This window comes from Anolis carolinensis, chromosome 2, assembly GCF_035594765.1.
Source record: "Anolis carolinensis isolate JA03-04 chromosome 2, rAnoCar3.1.pri, whole genome shotgun sequence".
In the NCBI taxonomy this organism is placed as follows: Eukaryota; Metazoa; Chordata; class Lepidosauria; order Squamata; family Dactyloidae; genus Anolis; species Anolis carolinensis.
In genome coordinates this window covers 189,937,847-189,957,522 of record NC_085842.1, presented here as the reverse complement: position 1 = coordinate 189,957,522, position 19,676 = coordinate 189,937,847, and the positions used below count along the sequence as shown (strand labels likewise).

Sequence of the window (19,676 nt, the reverse complement as noted above, 5' to 3'; positions counted from 1 at the left end):
TCATGTGGCTGGCATGACTGCATGGAGCACCGTTACCTTCCCGCGGGAGCAGTATCTATTGATCTATATTTGCATGTTTTTGAACTGCTAGGTTGGCAGAAGCTGGAGCTAACAGTGGGTGCTCATTCTGCTCCCCGGGTTTGAACCTGGGACCTTTCGGTCTGCAAGTTCAGCAGCTCAGTGCTTTAACGCACTTCGCCACCGGGGTTCCATATATACATATGAGGATTTCTCCCATACTGGTCTATGGAGCTGAACCAAAATGAGGTCTGGAAATGTGAAACTGAGTAGAATCAACTCATACTTGTAATTCTGTAAATCTTTAGTTTTGAATATGTTTGTAAGTGTTAATGCTGAGAAGGGTTTTTTTTTATTGGTCTTTCTTTTCTTTGCCCACCAGGCCAAATGTCTGTGCTCTCCAACAAGTTATGGGAACCAACAAGAAATATTTCAGCACATGTAGGAACTGGTACCAGGGAGCCATCTGTGGGAAGAAAGCGTAAGTCCTGCCTCTATCATCAGTACTAACAATGAGTGGCCAATTTCTCTTTTGCATGCAGAGTCTGCACTATGTATCTCATATTTTGAACTTGATTCTTGACAAACTAGTTCAGATTCATTCTACTAAATAGAATAACTTTATTGTAATTTGTACACTGTACATTATATGATTTCCCCAGCACATATCACAAAAGCAACACACCCATCCCTCCACACTCCAACCACCACTGCACAGCCCTCAATGCCACATCAATGTGAAACCATGGAGTTCAGTATAGTTACAGCGGTAGGATAAAAGTTTGTTTGTCCTTGTCTTTGTCACCCTGTACTGTCTGTCAGAAGGCAATTTTTTTAAAAAGGATATGCTACCATGTAGCCAGAGTGGTGTAATGACAAGTCTTGGACTATGATGTTGGAGATCAGGGAACAAATCTCCACTCAACCATGGAAGCCTACTGAGTGACTTTGGTTAAGTCACACTTTGTCAGCTTTAGAGTAAGGCAAAAGCAAACCTGCTCTGAAAAAAAATTGACAGGAAAGTCCTCTGATAGTTTCACCCAGGACTTAATCCTATTGGTTTAGGGCTCTTTTTCCATGTGCTTCAGAAATGGAGTCCCATGTTTAGTTCTATGAAGGCCATCACATGATGTGAGGACACAGTGGGGCTCCATTTCCAGAGTGTACAGAACAGAGCCCTAAATCTGTCTTCAGGCAATGGGTGTTAGGGTTATAAGACCATGCTCTGACATCCTCAGGCTTTTAGACCCTTTACCCATTCAAGAGAACCAGCGTTAGTGTCCCCCCCCCCCCCCCCCCCGATACACTGTCTCACCTTCCCTAGATATTCCTGGTAACCAGAGCCCAGCCTTACACACATCGTCTGTGGAGTGGGTTCCAGGGCACTATGTCCTCCGGTCACAAGAGATGCAGGAGGGGAGGTGATCCAGGGAGCATGAGAGAATTCTCATGGCACCTGGACCACTTTCACACACAAATACTCTGGGTAACAAAGTTGGCAGCCCCTTGGGCTGAAAATCCTGCTGCTTAATGCCAGGTAGGTAAATGGAAAACAACAACCATCCAAGAACTAATCTTGGATGAGCATGCCAACCAGGCCTGCATCACAAAGATCTGGTTGGTCTTTTCCCACCAGGTTTCTGTGTGCAGCAGAAGGCAAGGCCTCAGGAGGTGGGAAGGAGGAGTCTATAGGGATTCTATCCACCTAACCAGGTGGCCCATCTCAATGTGTCCATCTTAGGGTCAGTGCCCAGGACAGAACAAGGATTCTGCTGGTGTACCAATCACTCTGCTGCTCAACAGTTTCCTTGCCTGAGCTAGCAGGAGTGCTCTCCAGCCTGGTGTTGGAGTCCCAACAGCTAGTCATGCTGGGGGACTTAAACATCCATGCCGAGACTACTCTGTTGGGAGCAGCTCAGGATTTCATGGCCTCTGTGGCAACCATGGGGTTGTCTCAGATGGTTTCTGGCTCCGCCCACAGTGCTGGATGCACGTTTGACCTGGTCTTCAGCCTAGGACGGGATGATAGTGATGGTATAGTGGAGGAACTTTCTACAGTTCCTTTGTCATGGATTAGGTTTAGACTCGCCAGGGCTCTAAAACTCTGCAGGGGTGGTGGACCAATTAGGAAGGTCTGCCTCAGGAGGCTTATGGATCCTGAAGGCTCTTGGGGACTTTCCTGCCAGTTTGTGTCAAAGCTCTGGCAGTCCTCTGGAACTCGGAAATAGCCAGGGCAATTGACACAATCACTCCTGAATGTCTCCTTTTGCAAAGCAGAGCTACATTGGCTCCTTGGTACTCCAAAGAGCTGGTAGCAGTTGTGTTGGTGTAAATCTTGTAGCAAATCCTATTGAGCATGGTCTAGAGCTCATTTAAAAGCCTATTCCCTGGCAATGTAGGTGGCACAAAGACACATTGTGGCCTCCAACATTGCATCTGCAAAGAACCACCCAAGAGAGTTGTTCTGAATGGTCAGAGGACAATTGAACCCTGTCCAACCTTGCAATTAGTTTGCAAGGTTCTTTGCAGATGAAGTCACTTGGATCCTCACCAACGTAGACACCAGTGTTGATGCAGTCTCCGTGGATGTAACTGAAACACCTGCTTGTCCCTGTTCTTTTCAACTTGTGCAACCCGAGGATGTGGACAAGATCTTGGCAGGAATTAAGGCAACCCTTGCCCATCCTGGCTAATTAAATCGGCCGCGGGGGGGGGGGGGGGGGGGGTACTGGCAGAGTGGGTGAAGGTGCTGGTAAATGCCTCCTTGACCCAAGGCATAATGCCCTCTAAATTCAAGGAGGCTGTAGTAAGATCTTTATAAAAGAAACCAACACTAGGCAACTATCGGCCAGTTTCAAATCTCCCCTTCCTGAGCAAGGTTCTAAAGAAGCTGGTTGCCTCTCAGCTCCAAAGTCTTGGATGAAACTGATTATCTGGATCCATTCCAATCTGGTTTCAGGCCCAGTTTCAGAACTGAGATGGCATTGGTCGCCTTGGTGGAGGATCTACAAAAAGAACTACAGTATATATGAGGAGAGTGTCCCTGCTGGTTCTCCTGGACCACTCAGAGGCTTTTGAAACCATCAACCTTCTGGGCTGCCTCTTCAGGATAGGGCTTGGGGCACTGTTTTACAATGGCTTCTGTCCTTCCAGGAGGGCTGGTCCCAGATGGTGGTGCTGGTGGGCTCCTCTTTGACCCCCTGGCCAGTGGCCTGTGGGGTCCCAAAGGGCTTTATTCTGTCCCCTATGCATGAAACTACTGGGGGAGATCATCCGTAGTTTTGGAGTTCGGTGTCAAATTTATGCAGATGATACCCAATTCTATCACTCTTTTCTACCAAATGCCAAGGATGCTGTCCTGGTCCTTAACCAATGCCTGTCATCAGTAATGGATTGGATGAGGGCAAACAAGTTGAAATTAAATCCAGACAAGACAGAGATACTTCTTATATTATTAGATTCTATACAGATTTTAACAGCTTAATGTGTTTTCTCAGTGAATTAATGTTCGCTACAATACTTTCGTTTACTTTCACATTCATTTCATATCATACCGAGCCACAGCAAAGCGTGGTCGGGTTTAGCTAATAATGTATAATAATGGGGGATGCCTGGCTCGAAAGCAGTATATGTGAAAAAGATCTTGGAGTCCTCATGGACAACAAGTTAAACATGAGCCAACAATATGATGCAGGGGTGAAAAAGGCAAATGGGATTTTGGCCTGCATAAATAGGAGTATAGCATCTAGATCCAGGGAAGTCATGCTACCTCTCTATTCTACCTTGGTCAGACCACACCTGGAATACTGCGTCCAATTCAGGACACCGCAAATGAAGGGAGATGTTGACAAGCTGGAGAGTATCCAGAGGAGGGTGACTAAAATGATCAAGGGTCTGGAGAACAAGCCCTATGAGGAGCAGCTTAAAGAGTTGGGCATGTTTAGCCTGCAGAAGAGAAGGCTGAAAGGACACATGATAGCCATGTATAAATATGTGAGGGGAAGTCATAGGGAGGAGGGAGCAAGCTTGTTTTCTGCCACTCTGGAGACTAGGACACGGAACAATGGCTTCAAACTACAGGAAAGGAGATTCCACCTGAAGGAAGAACTTCTTCACTGTGAGAGCTGTTCGGCAGTGGAACTCTCTCCCCCGGGCCGTGGTGGAGGCTCCTTCTTTGGAGGCTTTTAAGCAGAGGCTGGATGGCCAACTGTCGGGGGTGCTTTGAATGCGATTTCCTGCTTCTTAGCAGGGGGTTGGACTGGATGGCCCATGAGGTCTCTTCCAACTCTACTATTCTATGATTCTATGATTCTATGGTCCCGGTGGTGACTGGCATATTGGGTGCCGTGCCAAAAGATCTCAGCCAGCATTTGGAAAGAATAGACATTGAGAAAATTACAATCTGCTGGTAGAATATATTTATCACTCTTTGCCTATCAAGTTTCATAATGTTTCACACATCCACTGATTTTTGGGACTTTTCAACGTTTTTTAAAGCAACATTTTTTTTAAAAAAAAAATGACTACAAGAACGATGCCTCCGCCTCTCCCTCCCTCCTCCATCAGCCCTTGTTTGACTTCACCTCTGAGGAGCCGCCGGTGATGTAGAGGGGTAAAGCCTTGTAGCTTGAAGGTTGGGTTGCTGACCTGAAGGCTGCCAGGTTCGAATCCCACCCAGGGAGAGCATGGATGAGCTCCCTCTATCAGCTCCAGCTCCATGCGGGGACGTGAGAGAAGCCTCCCACAAGGATGGTAAAAACATCCAAATATCCAGGCGTCCCCTGGGCAAAGTCCTTGCAGACGGCCTATTCTCTCACACCAGAAGCGACTCAGGTTGCTGACACTTCACCTCTCAGCAGGGCTTGGTCACAGTGACACCCGAAGACATCTGAGACTTAAGAATTGAAGGCTCCTTTTGATTCAAATTCTTAATATTGGGAAGGCAGTGAGGAGGTGGGTCAAAACTTGCTTCTAAAGTGTTTTAGATCCAAATGAGATCCAAATTTAACGAACATACAACAAAGTGTACAAGCCTAATGTCTACCATCCTATTCGCCTCTGAACTCCAGAGGTTGACCAAGACTTCAACAGGATCATCTGCCGCCATGACAGGAAACTCCCTAAGAGACATCAGGAATTCATCCGGATACATAAGTCTCTTGGGACAGACCATCTAAGTAGGTCCCCCAACCTTGCAGAGGTTAGAGGCTGCGGTGAGTCTAAACCTGATCAGGTGATGGTCTACGACAACGGAACAATTGACAGTCCCTCTAACATGATGTTTTCATCACCATCCACCATAAATACCAGGTCAAGAGTGTGTCCAGCCACATGGGTGGGCCCAGATATCATTTGGGACAGCCCCATGGTTGTCATGGAGGCCATGAAGTTCTGATCTTCAGACGAGGAGGACTCGGCATGGAAGTTGAAGTCCCCCAGCACAATAAGCCATTGGGACTCCAGTGCCAGGCCTGAGACCACCCCCGCTAGCTCGTGTAGAGAATGCTGTGCAGTGAGGTGGGCAGTACACAAGCAGCATCCCCAGTCTGTCCCTGTTACCCACTTTCAGGTTTGGTAATTGCAGCACTGGGCATCTGACTCACGATAGACCACTGCAACCCTGCCTCCCCGTCCCCTGGGCCTAGCCTGCTGATGCATCCTGAAATCTGGAGGACAAAGTTGGGTGAGATTGACCCCCCCCCCACCCAATTCATCTAACCAGATCTCAGTGATGCATACCAGGTCCACCTGGTCCTCCAAGATCAAATCCTGAATGGCTGCTGTTTGACCATTTACGGACCTGGCATTTAGCAGCAAGACTTTAACTCTAAGGGGCCTGTCATTTTGGCTATCCAATCTATCTTGCCTCAGGGTCACAAAAACTCTGTTGCGCTTCTCCCTGGGATGCCTTATTTGGCTGCATCCCCTCCTCCCCAGCACCACCTCAAATGTTGCACCCTGACTCTGGAAATCTTCTCACACAGGGGTACCCATAGCTGACTGAGGCAGGTCTTATATACCTACTTATCAGGTCCATCTGGCTTTGTCAGTGGTTATATGAACCCTGATATTTTGTATTCAGCAAAGCATCTGAAGCAGCCAGTGTGTGATGGCAGAGTGAGCCAGCTATTAGAGTAGTTCCGCACCACACAATATTCCATGACCAGCAAGAGTAAAATAAATAAATAAAAATATATACTAATCTATTTCATTTGCATAATTCACAGAGGTCACAAAAGCAAATATTTGCAGGAATGTAATTGTGAATTATCATCATTTATTTTTAAGAGCAGAATATACCCTGTCCCTTTTTTGCCATCAAAATCCTCTGCACCTCCTGGGAGAAAGATATCCGCTGTTTGCCCAAGGGAAGAGCCCTCCTCAAAGCAACAGAGTACAGTTTGTACTTGAGGAAATGCATTATACCACAGATGTTGCCAAATTTATCATCTGTGGAAATAACTAAACCCAGAAAACTAAACCAGAAAACCACTATAGTGGTTTCAGCTATAGAAATCTTAAAGAGATTATATGAATGTAAAGTGTAAAAGAGATTACTCTATTGAGTGATCCAAGGGAAAAAAGTTCCTTTTCCATACATGGGTGGCTTTGGAGTGAAGCCCATGTACTCTTTATCTTTTGTGTCTTATCCTGCCCTTTTTTGTAGATGAGAGTTGATCAGAGGGAACTCCTGCTTTGCTCAGCAGGATTAAGCCTCGGCTCACTCAAAATGCATGTCCTTTGCAAGAGCGAGATTGGATTAGCAAAAAGGCTGAGCTGTTTGAGGGCTGCTTCACTTCAGAGATATTTCGTCTAGTTCTTAAGAAGGCTTTAATGTGGTAGTGGCATTATATGGGCATCATATAAAATCAGATATTGAGGATATTTGCAGAGGCCAGAGATTCCAGTCAAGCCTTAGAATCTTTCCTTTCTCCAAACATCCCCCGCACTTCTCATATATGTGATGTGTCAGCCTTTCTGGTTGCACTGAACCATGAGGGGAACATATGGGTTTGCATATTGAAAGCCAAGTGACGGCTAGACGGGAACTCCTGGAGTCTTCTAGAGCATGCACATTATGGGCTTAAAGGAATATGATCATCCAAAATATACTTAAAGAACATTTTAGCACTAAACATTATAGCTTGGCAAATGTTATGGCTCATCTGCATTACATTTATGTTAAACTAATCTTTTTCCCTACTGCATGGGGGAGGGGGCAAAGCTGCTTACAATTATATCTTTCTCATTTTTTTCACTCTGACCAGAATCAAGCTTGGGTTCTACTTTTGGCCCCACGTTTTGTTTTGTTTTTCTACTGTAACATGAAGACTTCCATGTAGTTTATTGACACGGGTACAGGCATTATGTTAGTAGCAAGTGAGCCCAGTAGCTTAGGTCAGAGGGCTCTTCATCTTTGTACCCCTAATTGTTTATTGATGGTCAAATTTTTGTTCCCACTAGGACTATTATATTGCCATCTTGGCCAGTTTTCCCATTCCTAATTCAATGTGCCCTGCAAAGTGCTCTGATATGCCAAAAATCGATGCAATGGCCTGACTGGAGCTGGATCTACACTGCCCTATATTCCAGGTTCTGATCCCAGATTATCTGATTATCCCAGATTACCTTGCAGTGTAGACTCTTATAATCCAGATCAAGGCAGATAATCTGGGATCAGATCCTGGGATATAGAGCAGTGTAAATCCAACCTGACTCTTCCCATTTACATATTGAACTTTATTCTATCCAGCTGGTATTTGATTATAGGTTCATATCTCTTTGTTGAAATGGAAAGTTGATGATGAGGGGATGAAATAGGATAAACAACAATAAATCAGCTTTACTGTAGCTCTCCTCAGGCATTGCAAAATAGAGGGTGTGGAAAGTCAAGTTCTGACACAGTATCCTGTGACCCATATTGACAAGAAATGTGTATAGTGTAAGTGTAGGGATTTGTTTTGTTTTGCGAATATGGTTATAGAACGTCATGTTCCCATCGCATGGAAGCAAATATGAATATAGTCTTCAACTCCCAGAAATTTCAGCCAGCTTACCAGCTGTTTGGAGTTGTGGGAGCTGAAGCCCAAAATACCTGGAGGGCTAAGGGTTGTGAACCACTGGTCTAGATCAAGAGAAGTAAGTGTATCATTCTAATTCTGTTTGGTAAGACCTCATTTGGAATAACACTGTCTCAAGTTCTGAGCACCACCATTCAACCGAGATATTAACAAGGTGGAATGTATCCAGAAAATATCATCAAAAGTCTGGAAGGGAAACACTATGAGGAACAGCTTGGGGAGTCAGGTATGTTTACCTTAGAAAAGAGAAAGTTAGGCAGCAGCATGATAGTCATATTTAAATATTTGAAAGGATGTCATTTTTTTTGCTGCTCCTTAGGCTAGGGATACATTAACACTGTAACATTAATGCAATTTGAAACCATTTTAACCCCTATTGCTCAATCCTATGGAACTGTGTGAGCTATAGTTTACCAGGACTTTAGACTTTTCTGCCAAAGAGGGCTGGTGCCTCACCAAACTACAAATCCCAGGATTCCATAGCATTGAGCCATGACCGTTAGTGGAATCAAAATGCATTAATTCCACAGTGTAGACTAGTGTTTCTCAGACTCTGCTCCTCCAGATGTTTCGGACTTCAGCTCCCATAATTCCTAACAGTAGTAAACTGGCTGGGATTTCTGGGAACTGAAGTCCAAAACACCTGGAGAAGCAGAGCTTGAGAAACACTGTTGTAGAGAAACCCTAAGATATAAGCAACAGATTTAAACAGAAAGCAACAGAAAAAACGATTCCACCTAAACATTTAGGAAGAATGTCTTGAGGGTAAGAACTGTCCGGCAGTTGAATACGCTGCCTCAGAGTGTGGTGGGATCTCCTTCTTTGGAGGTATTCAACATCAGTTAAATTGACCTGTCAGGAGTGCTTTGATGCTGTATTCCTGCATGAATGGCCTTGTGGGCAATTCCAACTTTATCATTCAAAGTTTGTAGTTACATCCACACATTTATAGTTCTGGTGCAAATCTCAACCTAGAAAAGTTATACATGGACCATGCACTCACACACTCCTCCACAAATAGAATCTTACAACATTTGTGCAGTGTTTATGTATCTTAATGCCACTTATAAAGTCTTAATCCACTCTTTGTACTCAGTTACATCTATGTAGCCCATTACAAAGTCATCTTACTTTCACATGGGAAGGAAAGGGCAGTAGCCTGAACGTTCTCCTCTAAAAGGTGGATTTTCATAACCAAATAGCAAGCAATTAATGTAATAGGTTATAGTTTTAAGTTGTTAAATAGCTCAGGAAAAAATAAAATATGTTTTCACTGATTAATATAAACCAGTAAACTGAATTCCATCACATCCAGAACTCTTACAGGGTGCATAATTACTCCTTTAGACAATATCCATAAGCAGTAATGAAGCTACGTTAGGAATATAGAAAATGAATGTCATAATGTGACCAGTCCTTCCTTCTTATAGAAGTTATCTTTTCATAAAGAATAAAAGCCATGTGTGCTTTGACCTAAATGCAATACTCTACTCTCAACTAAGCAGACTGCTTGAATTAATTAGAATTATGCATCAGTTTTAACTTACATCCAGTAACTGACTTATTCTACTCAAGAAGACAGAACAACATTTTTTATGTTGCTCGGGAGCATGGGATGAACCAATGGATCAAGTTAATAAAGTATCTATCCACTTTAAATCATGTTGCTGCCTCCTGCAGTATTCTGGAGTTTGTAGTTTAGGGAGGACCAGTGCCTCTCTGGATGAGCAGTGTAAAGGCCATCCTTAAATTACAAACCCAGGAATTCTGTAGGTGGCAGGCACAAGATTTAAATAGATAGATACTCTAGCGCAAGCCTGAACAATATGCGCCCCAGTGGCTAGATATGGCCCTCAAAAGGATTTTGTGTTGCCCTCAGAGGCACCGAGTCTAAGCCTTAGAGAGGGAGATCATATGTGAGGCTTACCGTCCGGTCAGCCTCACATCGATACCAGGCAAAATTCTGGAAAAGATCATTAAGGAAGTGGTCTGCGAACACTTAGAAACAAATGCGGTCATTGCTAATAGTCAACACGGATTTACCAAAAACAAGTCATGCCAGACTAATCTGATCTCTTTTTTCGGTAGAGTTACGAGTTGGGTCGATACAGGGAATGCTGTGGATGTAGCGTACCTGGATTTCAGTAAGGCCTTCAACAAAGTCCCCCACGACCTTCTGGCAAACAAACTAGTAAAATGTGGGCTAGACAAAACTACGGTCAGGTAGATCTGTAATTGGATAAGAACCCAAAGGGTGCTCACCAATGCATCGTCTTCATCATGGAAAGAAGTGACAAGTGGAGTGCCGCAGGGCTCCGTCCTGGGCCCGATTCTGTTCAACATCTTTATTAACGACTTAGACGAAGGGTTAGAAAGCACGATCATCAAGTTTGCAGACAACACCAAACAGGGAGGGATAGCTAACACTCCAGAAGACAGGAGCAGAATTCAAAACGAGCTTGACAGACTAGAGAGATGGGCCAAAACTAACAAAATGAAGTTCAACAGGGACAAATGCAAGATATTTCACTTTGGCAGAAAAAATGGAATGCAAAGATACAGAATGGGGGACGCCTGGCTTGACAGCAGTGTGTGCGAAAAAGACCTTGGAGTCCTCGTGGACAACAAGTTAAACATGAGCCAACAATGTGATGCGGCAGCTAAAAAGGCCAACAGGATTCTGGCCTGCATACATAGGGGTATAGCGTGTAGATCCAGGGAAGTCATGCTCCCCCTCTATTCTGCCTTGGTCAGACCACACCTGGAATACTGTGTCCAATTTTGGGCACCGCAATTGAAGGGAGATATTGACAAGCTGGAAAGCGTCCAGAGGAGGGTGACTAAAATGATTAAGGGTCTGGAGAACAAACCCTATGAGGAGCAGCTTAAAGAACTGGGCATGTTTAGCCTGCAAAAGAGAAGGCTGAGAGGAGACATGATAGCCATGTACAAATACGTGAAGGGAAGTCATAGGGAGGAGGGAGCAAGCTTGTTTTCTGAGGCCCTGCAGACTAGGACGCGGAACAATGGCTTCAAACTACAGGAAAGGAGATTCCACCTGAACATCAGGAAGAACTTCCTCACTGTGAGGGCTGTTCGACAGTGGAAGTCTCTCCCCCAGGCTGTGGTGGAGGCTCCTTCTTTGGAAGCTTTCAAGCAGAGGCTGGATGGCCATCTGTCGGGGGTGCTTTGAATGCGATTTCCTGCTTCTTAGCAGGGGGTTGGACTAGATGGCCCATGAGGTCTCTTCCAACTCTACTATTCTATGATTCTATGATTCATATGTAGCACTACAGCAGAGTAGCCATTGGCACCCACTATTCCCCCCTCCAAGCATTTTACCTCTACCGGTCTCCTTTCTCTATGTACCAAAGTTACCAGATTAACTTGGCTACATCACTCTTCCTTTTTGTTTACCTCTGGCTTGCTTTTGTCATCACTTCCTCCAATGGGAAAAACATCAACTCTCCACTTTTCATCATGAAGATGTTGCAGGGTCTTCATGGTGACCCTAAGTTACTCTTTCACAAGCAAGGGAAATGAATGGTGCAGTTTTCCTCTCGAGGAAGAGCCAACAGAGACAACCCAGATCCAAAGCAAAAGGAAGAGTGGTGGAGGCAAGAACTGAGGTACTTCTTTCTCTCAGAAAAGGTTTGCAACGTACCACTATGTTGAGCGGAGGTGGGGAAATCAAGACTAATCCAATTTGCTGTTAGCTCTGAGGCATTCTTTCACAAACCCTGACTGAGGCGCTAAAAACCTATCATTCTAATGTTAACCAAATCTTCGCGAGTTGTGAATTTATTACTAAGCTCGCTTTGTGACAGAACATAAGAACACAGAAATCTGGCACAAAAGTGAGATGATTTTGATATATATAAATGGCTTTGCATTTTGTACTTTTCTAATTCTAGCAAGCATCTTTTGGTGTATTTCCATTAAAAATTGTGGTGGTGGTGGTGGTGAAGGAGAGATTAAGATGCCAACAGCTATGAAAATGAAGTGATATTTTACTCATCCTCTGGTTCTCTACAGAACTGTTTTATACGAATGCTGTCCTGGCTACATGAAGATGGAAGGTGAACGTGGCTGTCCTGCAGGTATTGTATTTTCAATGAGAAGAAAAAAATGGATCATACATCCTTAATGTTCCTGCTATGAAGCATTTCTTGAAGGAAAGTTCACTTGTCCAAATTTGGACTTCTCCTTTTTTAAAGAAATGAATATGCTCTTATTTGTGTGAATATATTCTACTCATATGTGTGGTGTAACATGTAAAGTGGGTATTGATAGAAATGTATAAAAGTGTAAGTTTAGTCCTCCTGACAGTGTCCGTATGGATTAGTACTGCTTTTTTGTGGCCCCCATGGATCATACGCACAGCTATGTAAGGAAGTTGAAATGAAGGCTTCCTTTCCTTTGGGACAGACTTTTAATCCCATAATTCAGATAGTTTTATAAAGAAGATCACAGGCTAAATCTAGGAAATAGAAAAAGAAGTACAAGGAACTAAAGCAAAGAGAAATTGTTCCAGATGTAATGGCAACAATGAAACAAGGGCGAGAAATTATTTAGGCAGCTAAGAGAATAGATTATACATTGTTTTTCTCTTTCAGTTGCTCCCATAGATCATGTCTATGGCACTTTGGGCATTGTGGGAGCTACGGCCACTCAGAGATACTCCGACATGTCGAAGCTGAGAGAAGAGATCGAAGGACCTGGCTCTTACACATTCTTTGCACCAAGCAACGAAGCCTGGGATCTTTTGGACCGTGTAATTATCTCCATATTTTTAAAACAATTCCAGCAGGAGGGAGGAATAGTTACACCAAAGGAAGTGATTAGTAACAGAGAAAAAAGAAGCTCAGAAAGTAAAGGGGGAAAATAGTAACTGAAATGTGTTAGCATGGAGGTCAGGGTGCGTGCTGGGTGGGTTTCTTCAAAACACCATTGATCATCTTCTCCAGCACCCTGATGAATTGGTTGCAATCGTCTGCCACACCAATTCCTCTGTTCAATGTCAGACTCAAACACATCAGTAGTCTGAAGTCCAAACATTTATTCAATATCTACAAACATATTTACAAAGCACAGCAAAAACCATCGCTCTGAGCTGGCATTTCTCTTATACCTCTTTGCTCGGCAAGCTCCAGCTCAAACACACTCAGAGATAAGAAGCACATTCCTCAGTCCGAAGGAAGTTCCGACCTCCAAATCATGCCTGATAGGTCAACAGCAGGCTGTCAGTCAAAACTAGCCTGCTGTTAACTGTTTCATTACTGAAACACACACTCTTGCCTAACAGCAGAAAACACTTGATTTACATTTCATACATATACAACCATAATCCAACAAAATTGAGGGTCCTTTTACACTTCCCTAAAATCAGGGAGGAAGCAGGTTAAAATAACTCGCATCCTTCCAGGTTTCTGTTCTCACCCCAACCCAAACCCCAGGCTTTCCCTTGAGGGGTGGCTAAATGCCATCCCATGTCAACCTTTGGTTGGCCCGGGATAGCATCCAGCCCCCTTATTTCCCTAAAAAAAAAAACTTACCAGAGGGGCCTGCCGACAGCTCAAGTCCCTCTGCACAGTCTTCCTGGTGCATGATGTCAAGAGGTGGAGGGAGGAGGGAAACCACTCCCCCCACCTCCTGACACACAATTTTCATGCATCAGTAGTACTCTACAGAGAGACCCCTCTGGTAAGGTCTTTTGGGGGAGATGGGGGGCTGGAGGGGCGGACATACTCCCACTTCTTCTGTCTCAAGGAGACTGGGATGGCTGTGGGAACTGACCCCTGGGACTGCGGAAGCAGTCCTGAGAGTCAATCCCTACAAGCCCAGCACCAGGAAAGATCTAGACTTTAGCTCAAGGTCCAGATCTTTTAAGAAATTTAAATAATGTGGAGCAAACTGGGGAAACCTAGTTTTCTCTGCATTAATTCACTTTTACCTGAGGCGTCGTTTGGATACCTCAGGTAAAAGTGAGACAGGTCCAGCATATTAGACTGGCTGAAAGAGCCCCTAAAATAGTTGAAAATATAACTTATAATTATGGAAGACATAAAATGTTGCAATCAACACCATGTTGACTTTAATCAAAAACAAAAACAAATAAAGCTACGAAATGGAGATGCTGGGATCTTCATCTTAGCACTATATTTCCTATCTATTGAATACTGAAATATTGAAAGCTAGTGTGATGTATTTGGCACCTTTTGGTTAGCCAAATAAAGGTTTTACCATATATTATGGACCTTGTTGTTTATTAAAGACTTCCAAGAAAATAAGCTGGTGGGGGGGGGGGGTGATAACCAGCAATGCAGTGGGACTTTGAAGTAGCAGCTATTAATTTTGTTAGATCACCATGCAATATAAGCCTAGAAACTTCTCCAAGCATTCTGTTTCTTATTATCCCCATTAGCATTCTAAAACATTTGAAAAGATGTTTTACTTGTGGTGGAGAAATCTACTGCCTATGTGGCTGATTGATATTATTTCTGCAAGAGTCTAACTGAATCTTTTCCCCCCAGGAAATCCACAGCGGCCTGATTGAGAATGTAAACATTGAGCTGTACAATGCCCTCCATAACCACATGATAAACAAGCGAATGTTGACCAAGGACCTTAGGAATGGCATGACTCTGGTCTCTATGTACAACAACCAAAACCTTCATATAAATCACTACCCCAATGGTGTAAGTCTGTTCGCCTTTTACAGAGTTCTACTAACATGAACCCTGAAGTCAGGAAGAGGGCAATTTATGTTAAGTACAAAGTTATTCAGAGCTATGTATTTCTTTAAAACGTTTCTGTCCAGCTGCTTAGTCAATCTAATCAATATATCATTAATTAATTCCAGGTAGCTTACAAATATTAAAACTAATAAAAGAATAAAAGATACAAAACTACCATTAAAAGTGCAATTAAAAGACAGAAAGTTTAAAGATACTAAAATATTTTCTGTGCCTAGATATTTTATTAAGGAGTTTCCCTGTTTCACAAAAGACATCAAAACTCCAAGTTTCTTGGAGAGGGCAAATATTAATATGCAGGCACCATGAAGTCTCATTGATTCTGACTGAAATATTTGGGATCTAAACCATTAGTATTCTTATATTTTATTATAATATACTGAAAGTAACCTTTATAATAACTAATGAAGATCTAACAAATGTTTTGAGAGAGACAGTAATGGTTAAGACTCCATCTACACTGTCATATCATGCAGTTCGAACTGCATTATAATGGTCAGTGTAGACTCATATAATGTATACTAAACTTGAACTAGATTATATAAGTCTACATTGCCATATATTCCAGTTCAATGCAGTTAATTTGAATTCTGAAACTGCCTTAATTGGCAGTGTAGATCCAGCTTTAGCACTCCAGAAGAGCAGGGTTTGAATCACCAGTTTAGTTATGGAAACCCATTGGGTGGCCTTGGGCAAGTCACACTATCAACCTCAGAGGAAGGCAAAGGCAACCCCAAGAAATCTTGTCAATGGTCACCATAAGTAAGAGTTGACTTGATGATATCTCTTATTAATGACAAAACCATGCAATTCTCTTTCATTGCAATCAGCTTAAAATTTATGACTGCTACCAACCCTGAAATACTAGGGAATGAAATGTAACTGACAAGTAAGAAGACATTGCAAAATATGTACCATTTAGATTGGTTCAAGAACATTGCACATCACATAAACAAATTAGAAGCAAGAATAAAAAATGAAGACATGTGTAAATTTGCCAGCATATTCCTCTGGTTGCTAACCGTCAAACAGAAAGAGTCAATTATATAGCAAGTTTTTTTCTGAATATTTTCTCACACCATTCTCAAAATACAGGTTGTGACCGTTAACTGTGCCAGAGTCATCCATGGCAACCAGATTGCAACAAATGGTGTAGTGCACGTCATTGACCGTGTGCTGACCCCCGTTGGAAATACTATCCAGGACTTCCTTGAAGTAGAAGATGATCTCTCTTCTCTCAGAGTAAGTTTTCTGTTTTCTTCATTGATATTATGCCCTTTAGCCTTTTAATTGAATGCAAATTAGTACCCTTAAATGAAAAAGGAGACAATTAAGTGCAAAATAAAAGAAGCATAAATTGATGCAATGTCTAAAAATAATTATTCAAAATATCTTTCTATTCCAGTAGGTTTCATCACATTCCAACAGTTTTCTATTCTTGCCCTTTCAGAGATGGAATACTTCTGGCTGAACATGTTATCTCTTTGTTGATAAAGTTGTTTATTTCCAGAACTGTGCCAAATACACTTTTGGAATAAACTCAGCCACAAATTTCACCCCTTTTTTACATGAAAGCTATACCTGAGGGAACATGCTACAATCCCAGAATTACTATTAGATATTTTTTCCCATTCTTGAGTACAGAGTAGAGGAGCTGCTTTGGGAGACGGTGATCGGGCATTCAGACAACGTGGCCAGTCCAGCGGAGTTGATGGTGTAGGAGCATCGCTTCAATGCTGGTGGTCTTTACTTCTTCCAGCACGCTGACATTTGTCTGCCTGTCTTCCCAAGAGATTTGCAGGATTTTTCTGAGGCAGCGCTGATGGAAACGCTCCAGGAGTTGAGTGTGACGTCTGTAGTCCGTCCATGTTTCGCAGGTGTAGAGCAGGGTTGGGAGGACAATGGCTTTATAAACAAGCAACTTGGTATCTCTACGGATTCTTCTGAATGCGCACAGACTACGTTGTCATCGGCATATTGGAGTTCTATAATAGATATTGTAGTGACCTTGGTTTTGGCTTTCAGTCTGCTGAGGTTAAATAGCTTGCCATCTGTCCGATAGATGATTTCCACTCCGGTGGGAAGTTTCCCATCAACAAGGTGAAGTATCATAGCGATGAAGATGGAAAATAAGGTAGGGGCAATAACACATCCCTGCTTGACACCTGATTCCACCTTAAAAGGATCACTTTGGGAGCCATTGCTGTCCAAGACTATTGCCATCATGTCATCATGGAAGAGCCAAAGGATATTCACAAATTTGTCAGGGCACCCGATTTTTTGGAGGATGGTCCAGAGAGCGCTGCGGTTCACTGTGTCGAATGCCTTTGCAAGGTCAATGAATGCCGTGTACAGAGGTTGGTTTTGTTCCCTGCATTTTTCTTGGAGCTGTTGTGCAGTGAAGATCATGTCCACTGTTCCTCTGGAGGGGCGGAAGCCATTCTGGGATTCTGGGAGGGTGTCTTCTGAGACAGGGAGAAGGCGGTTTGCAAGGATTCTTGCGAGGATTTTCCCAGCGGAGGTTAGAAGGGAGATACCGCGATAGTTCCCAGAGTCTGTTCTATCCCCTTTCTTGAAAAGGGTGATGATCCTTGAAGTCTGCTGGGATTTTCTTGGTCACCCACACCTGTATACCTGAGTTGTTGTATCAGCTCAGGTCCACCCTCTTTGAAGATTTCAGCAGGGATCCCATCAGGTCCGCTGGCTTTGTTGTTTTTTTGTTGGCTGATGGCATTGCTGACTTCTTTCAAACTAGGCAGTGCTGCAAGCTCACCCCTGGTATGTTGTCGCGGGATTTGTGAGAGAACCTCTTTGGCCACATTGGAGCTGCAATTCAGCAGGTTCTGGTACTGCTCTTTCTAACGTAGTGCAATGGATGTTTTGTCCTTCAGAAGTTTGGTTTCATCTGATGAGCGTAGAGGCTGTAATGCCATGGTTTTTTGGTCCGTAAATGATCTTTGTGGCTTTGAAAAATCCCTGAGCATCATGGGTGTCTGCAAAGTGTTGGATTTCTTCAGCCTTCTTTGTCCACCAGATGTTCTTGAGTTCTCTGGTCCTTCTTTGGACCTCAGTTTTTACACTGGCATAGATCTTTTTATTAGCAAATTTCTCTAACCAAAAATTTAAAAATTCTAATTTTTCTAACCAAATTAGAGCATCAGTGATACCTTGGCATAAACATTGGGAATTGTGGAGCACAAACCCTTCCCAAAATAAACCTTGTGTTCATCTGGCATTCTCTGGGCACTGCCCTATGCCAAGACAACTGGGTTACTCCATGCCTTGGTGCATTTTACTACTCATCTCTCTACCACAACAGAACAGTGTTCCCACCTTCCAGGCAGCTCTCAGGTGCCATCGACACTGCCATATAAAATCCAGATTATCTGCTTTGAACTGGATTATATGGCGGTGTAGACTCATATAATCCAGTTCAAAGCAGATAATCTGAATTATCTGTTTTGATAATCTGAATTGTATGATGGTGTAGGAGCCCCTTGTAGCACAGTGTGTTAAAGCACTGAGCTGCTGAACTTGCGGACCAAAAGGTCCCAGGTTCAAATCCCAGGAGCGGGAATGAGCGCCCGCTGTTAGCCCCAGCTCCTTCCAACCTAGCAGTTTGGAAACATACCAATGTGAGTAGAGGAGCACCGTTACCTTCCCACCGGAGCGGTACCTATTGATCTACTCACATTGGCATGTTTTCGAACTGCTAGGTTAGCAGAAGCTGGAGCTAACAGCGGCCGCTCCCTCCGCTCCCGGGATTTGAACCTGCGACCTTTCAGTCTGCAAGTTCAGCAGCTCAGCACTTTAACACACTTCACCACCGGGGCAGTCTGCTATCAAGTACAATTCAAAGTGCTGACTTTTTTAGTCTATAAAGCCCTAAATGGTTCCAGCCCAGCCTACCTGTCCAAGCATATCTCCGTCTATGAACCACCTTGGAGGCTAAGATCTTCTGGGGAAGCCCTACGTTTGGTCCCACCTTCTTTGCAAATGTGGTTGGTGGGAACAAGAAACAGGGCCTTCTCATTGTTTCACTCCCTCCCTAGTGAAACCTGATCAGCCCTCTCCCTCCTGACCTTCACAAAAAAACTAAAAATGTGGGACCAAGTCTTCGGATAGTAATCTTTCAGTGCAGTAAGTGAATACAGAATAGTGTAATGACAACTGGAACAAACTTGGAGTATGATATTGGATTGTGTTGTTTTAATCATAGGTTTTAATGTTCGAGATGTTTTAACAGCTGGTTTTTATGTATATATTTATTTGCTGTATGTATGTTTGTGTGACATCAAATTGTTGCCTGTATATATGTGAGCCACTCTGAGCCCCCTTTGGAGTGAGAAGGGTGGGATATAAATAATAATAATAATAATAATAATAATAATAATAATAATAATAATAATAATAATTTTATTTTTGTACCCCACCACCATCTCCCCAGAGGGACTCGGGGCGGCTTACAGATATAAAACCAACATACAATAATATCGAATACAAAAACACACAAATAAATTTAAAAGGCATTAAAAATCACAATCATTATAAAACACTTGAGAAACATAGCAGTAAAAACATAAAATGAGCTGGGCAAAGTGCACTGAGTGGAACTTGTAAACAAGAAGGAAGTTAAGGTGCTACAAGGTCATGGGAAGAGCCTTAGACTGGGGTGAACACTGAGGCTATGTCAGGGAGTTAACCAAGAGGTACAACTGGTCAGAAGAATATGGTAAATAAATAAATAAATAAATAAATGTTGAATGCGCTGTATTGTCCACTGGAATTTTATTAATTTATTGTTGTTGTTGTTTTTAATGGC

General features: G+C 43.1%; 1 protein-coding gene across 12 annotated transcripts in view; it reads left to right on the top strand.

Moving 5' to 3' along the window:
- Positions 1–19,676, top strand: part of postn (periostin) — an 83,496-nt gene that overhangs the window by 5,110 nt on the left and 58,710 nt on the right. For all 12 annotated transcript variants that reach the window (XM_008103843.3, XM_008103839.3, XM_016991169.2 and 9 more), the window contains exons 2-6: positions 401–499; positions 12,135–12,199; positions 12,716–12,873; positions 14,633–14,797; positions 15,950–16,096. In XM_008103843.3, the coding sequence (XP_008102050.1) occupies positions 401–499; positions 12,135–12,199; positions 12,716–12,873; positions 14,633–14,797; positions 15,950–16,096 (634 nt within the window). The remainder of the gene's footprint in view (positions 1–400; positions 500–12,134; positions 12,200–12,715; positions 12,874–14,632; positions 14,798–15,949; positions 16,097–19,676) is intronic.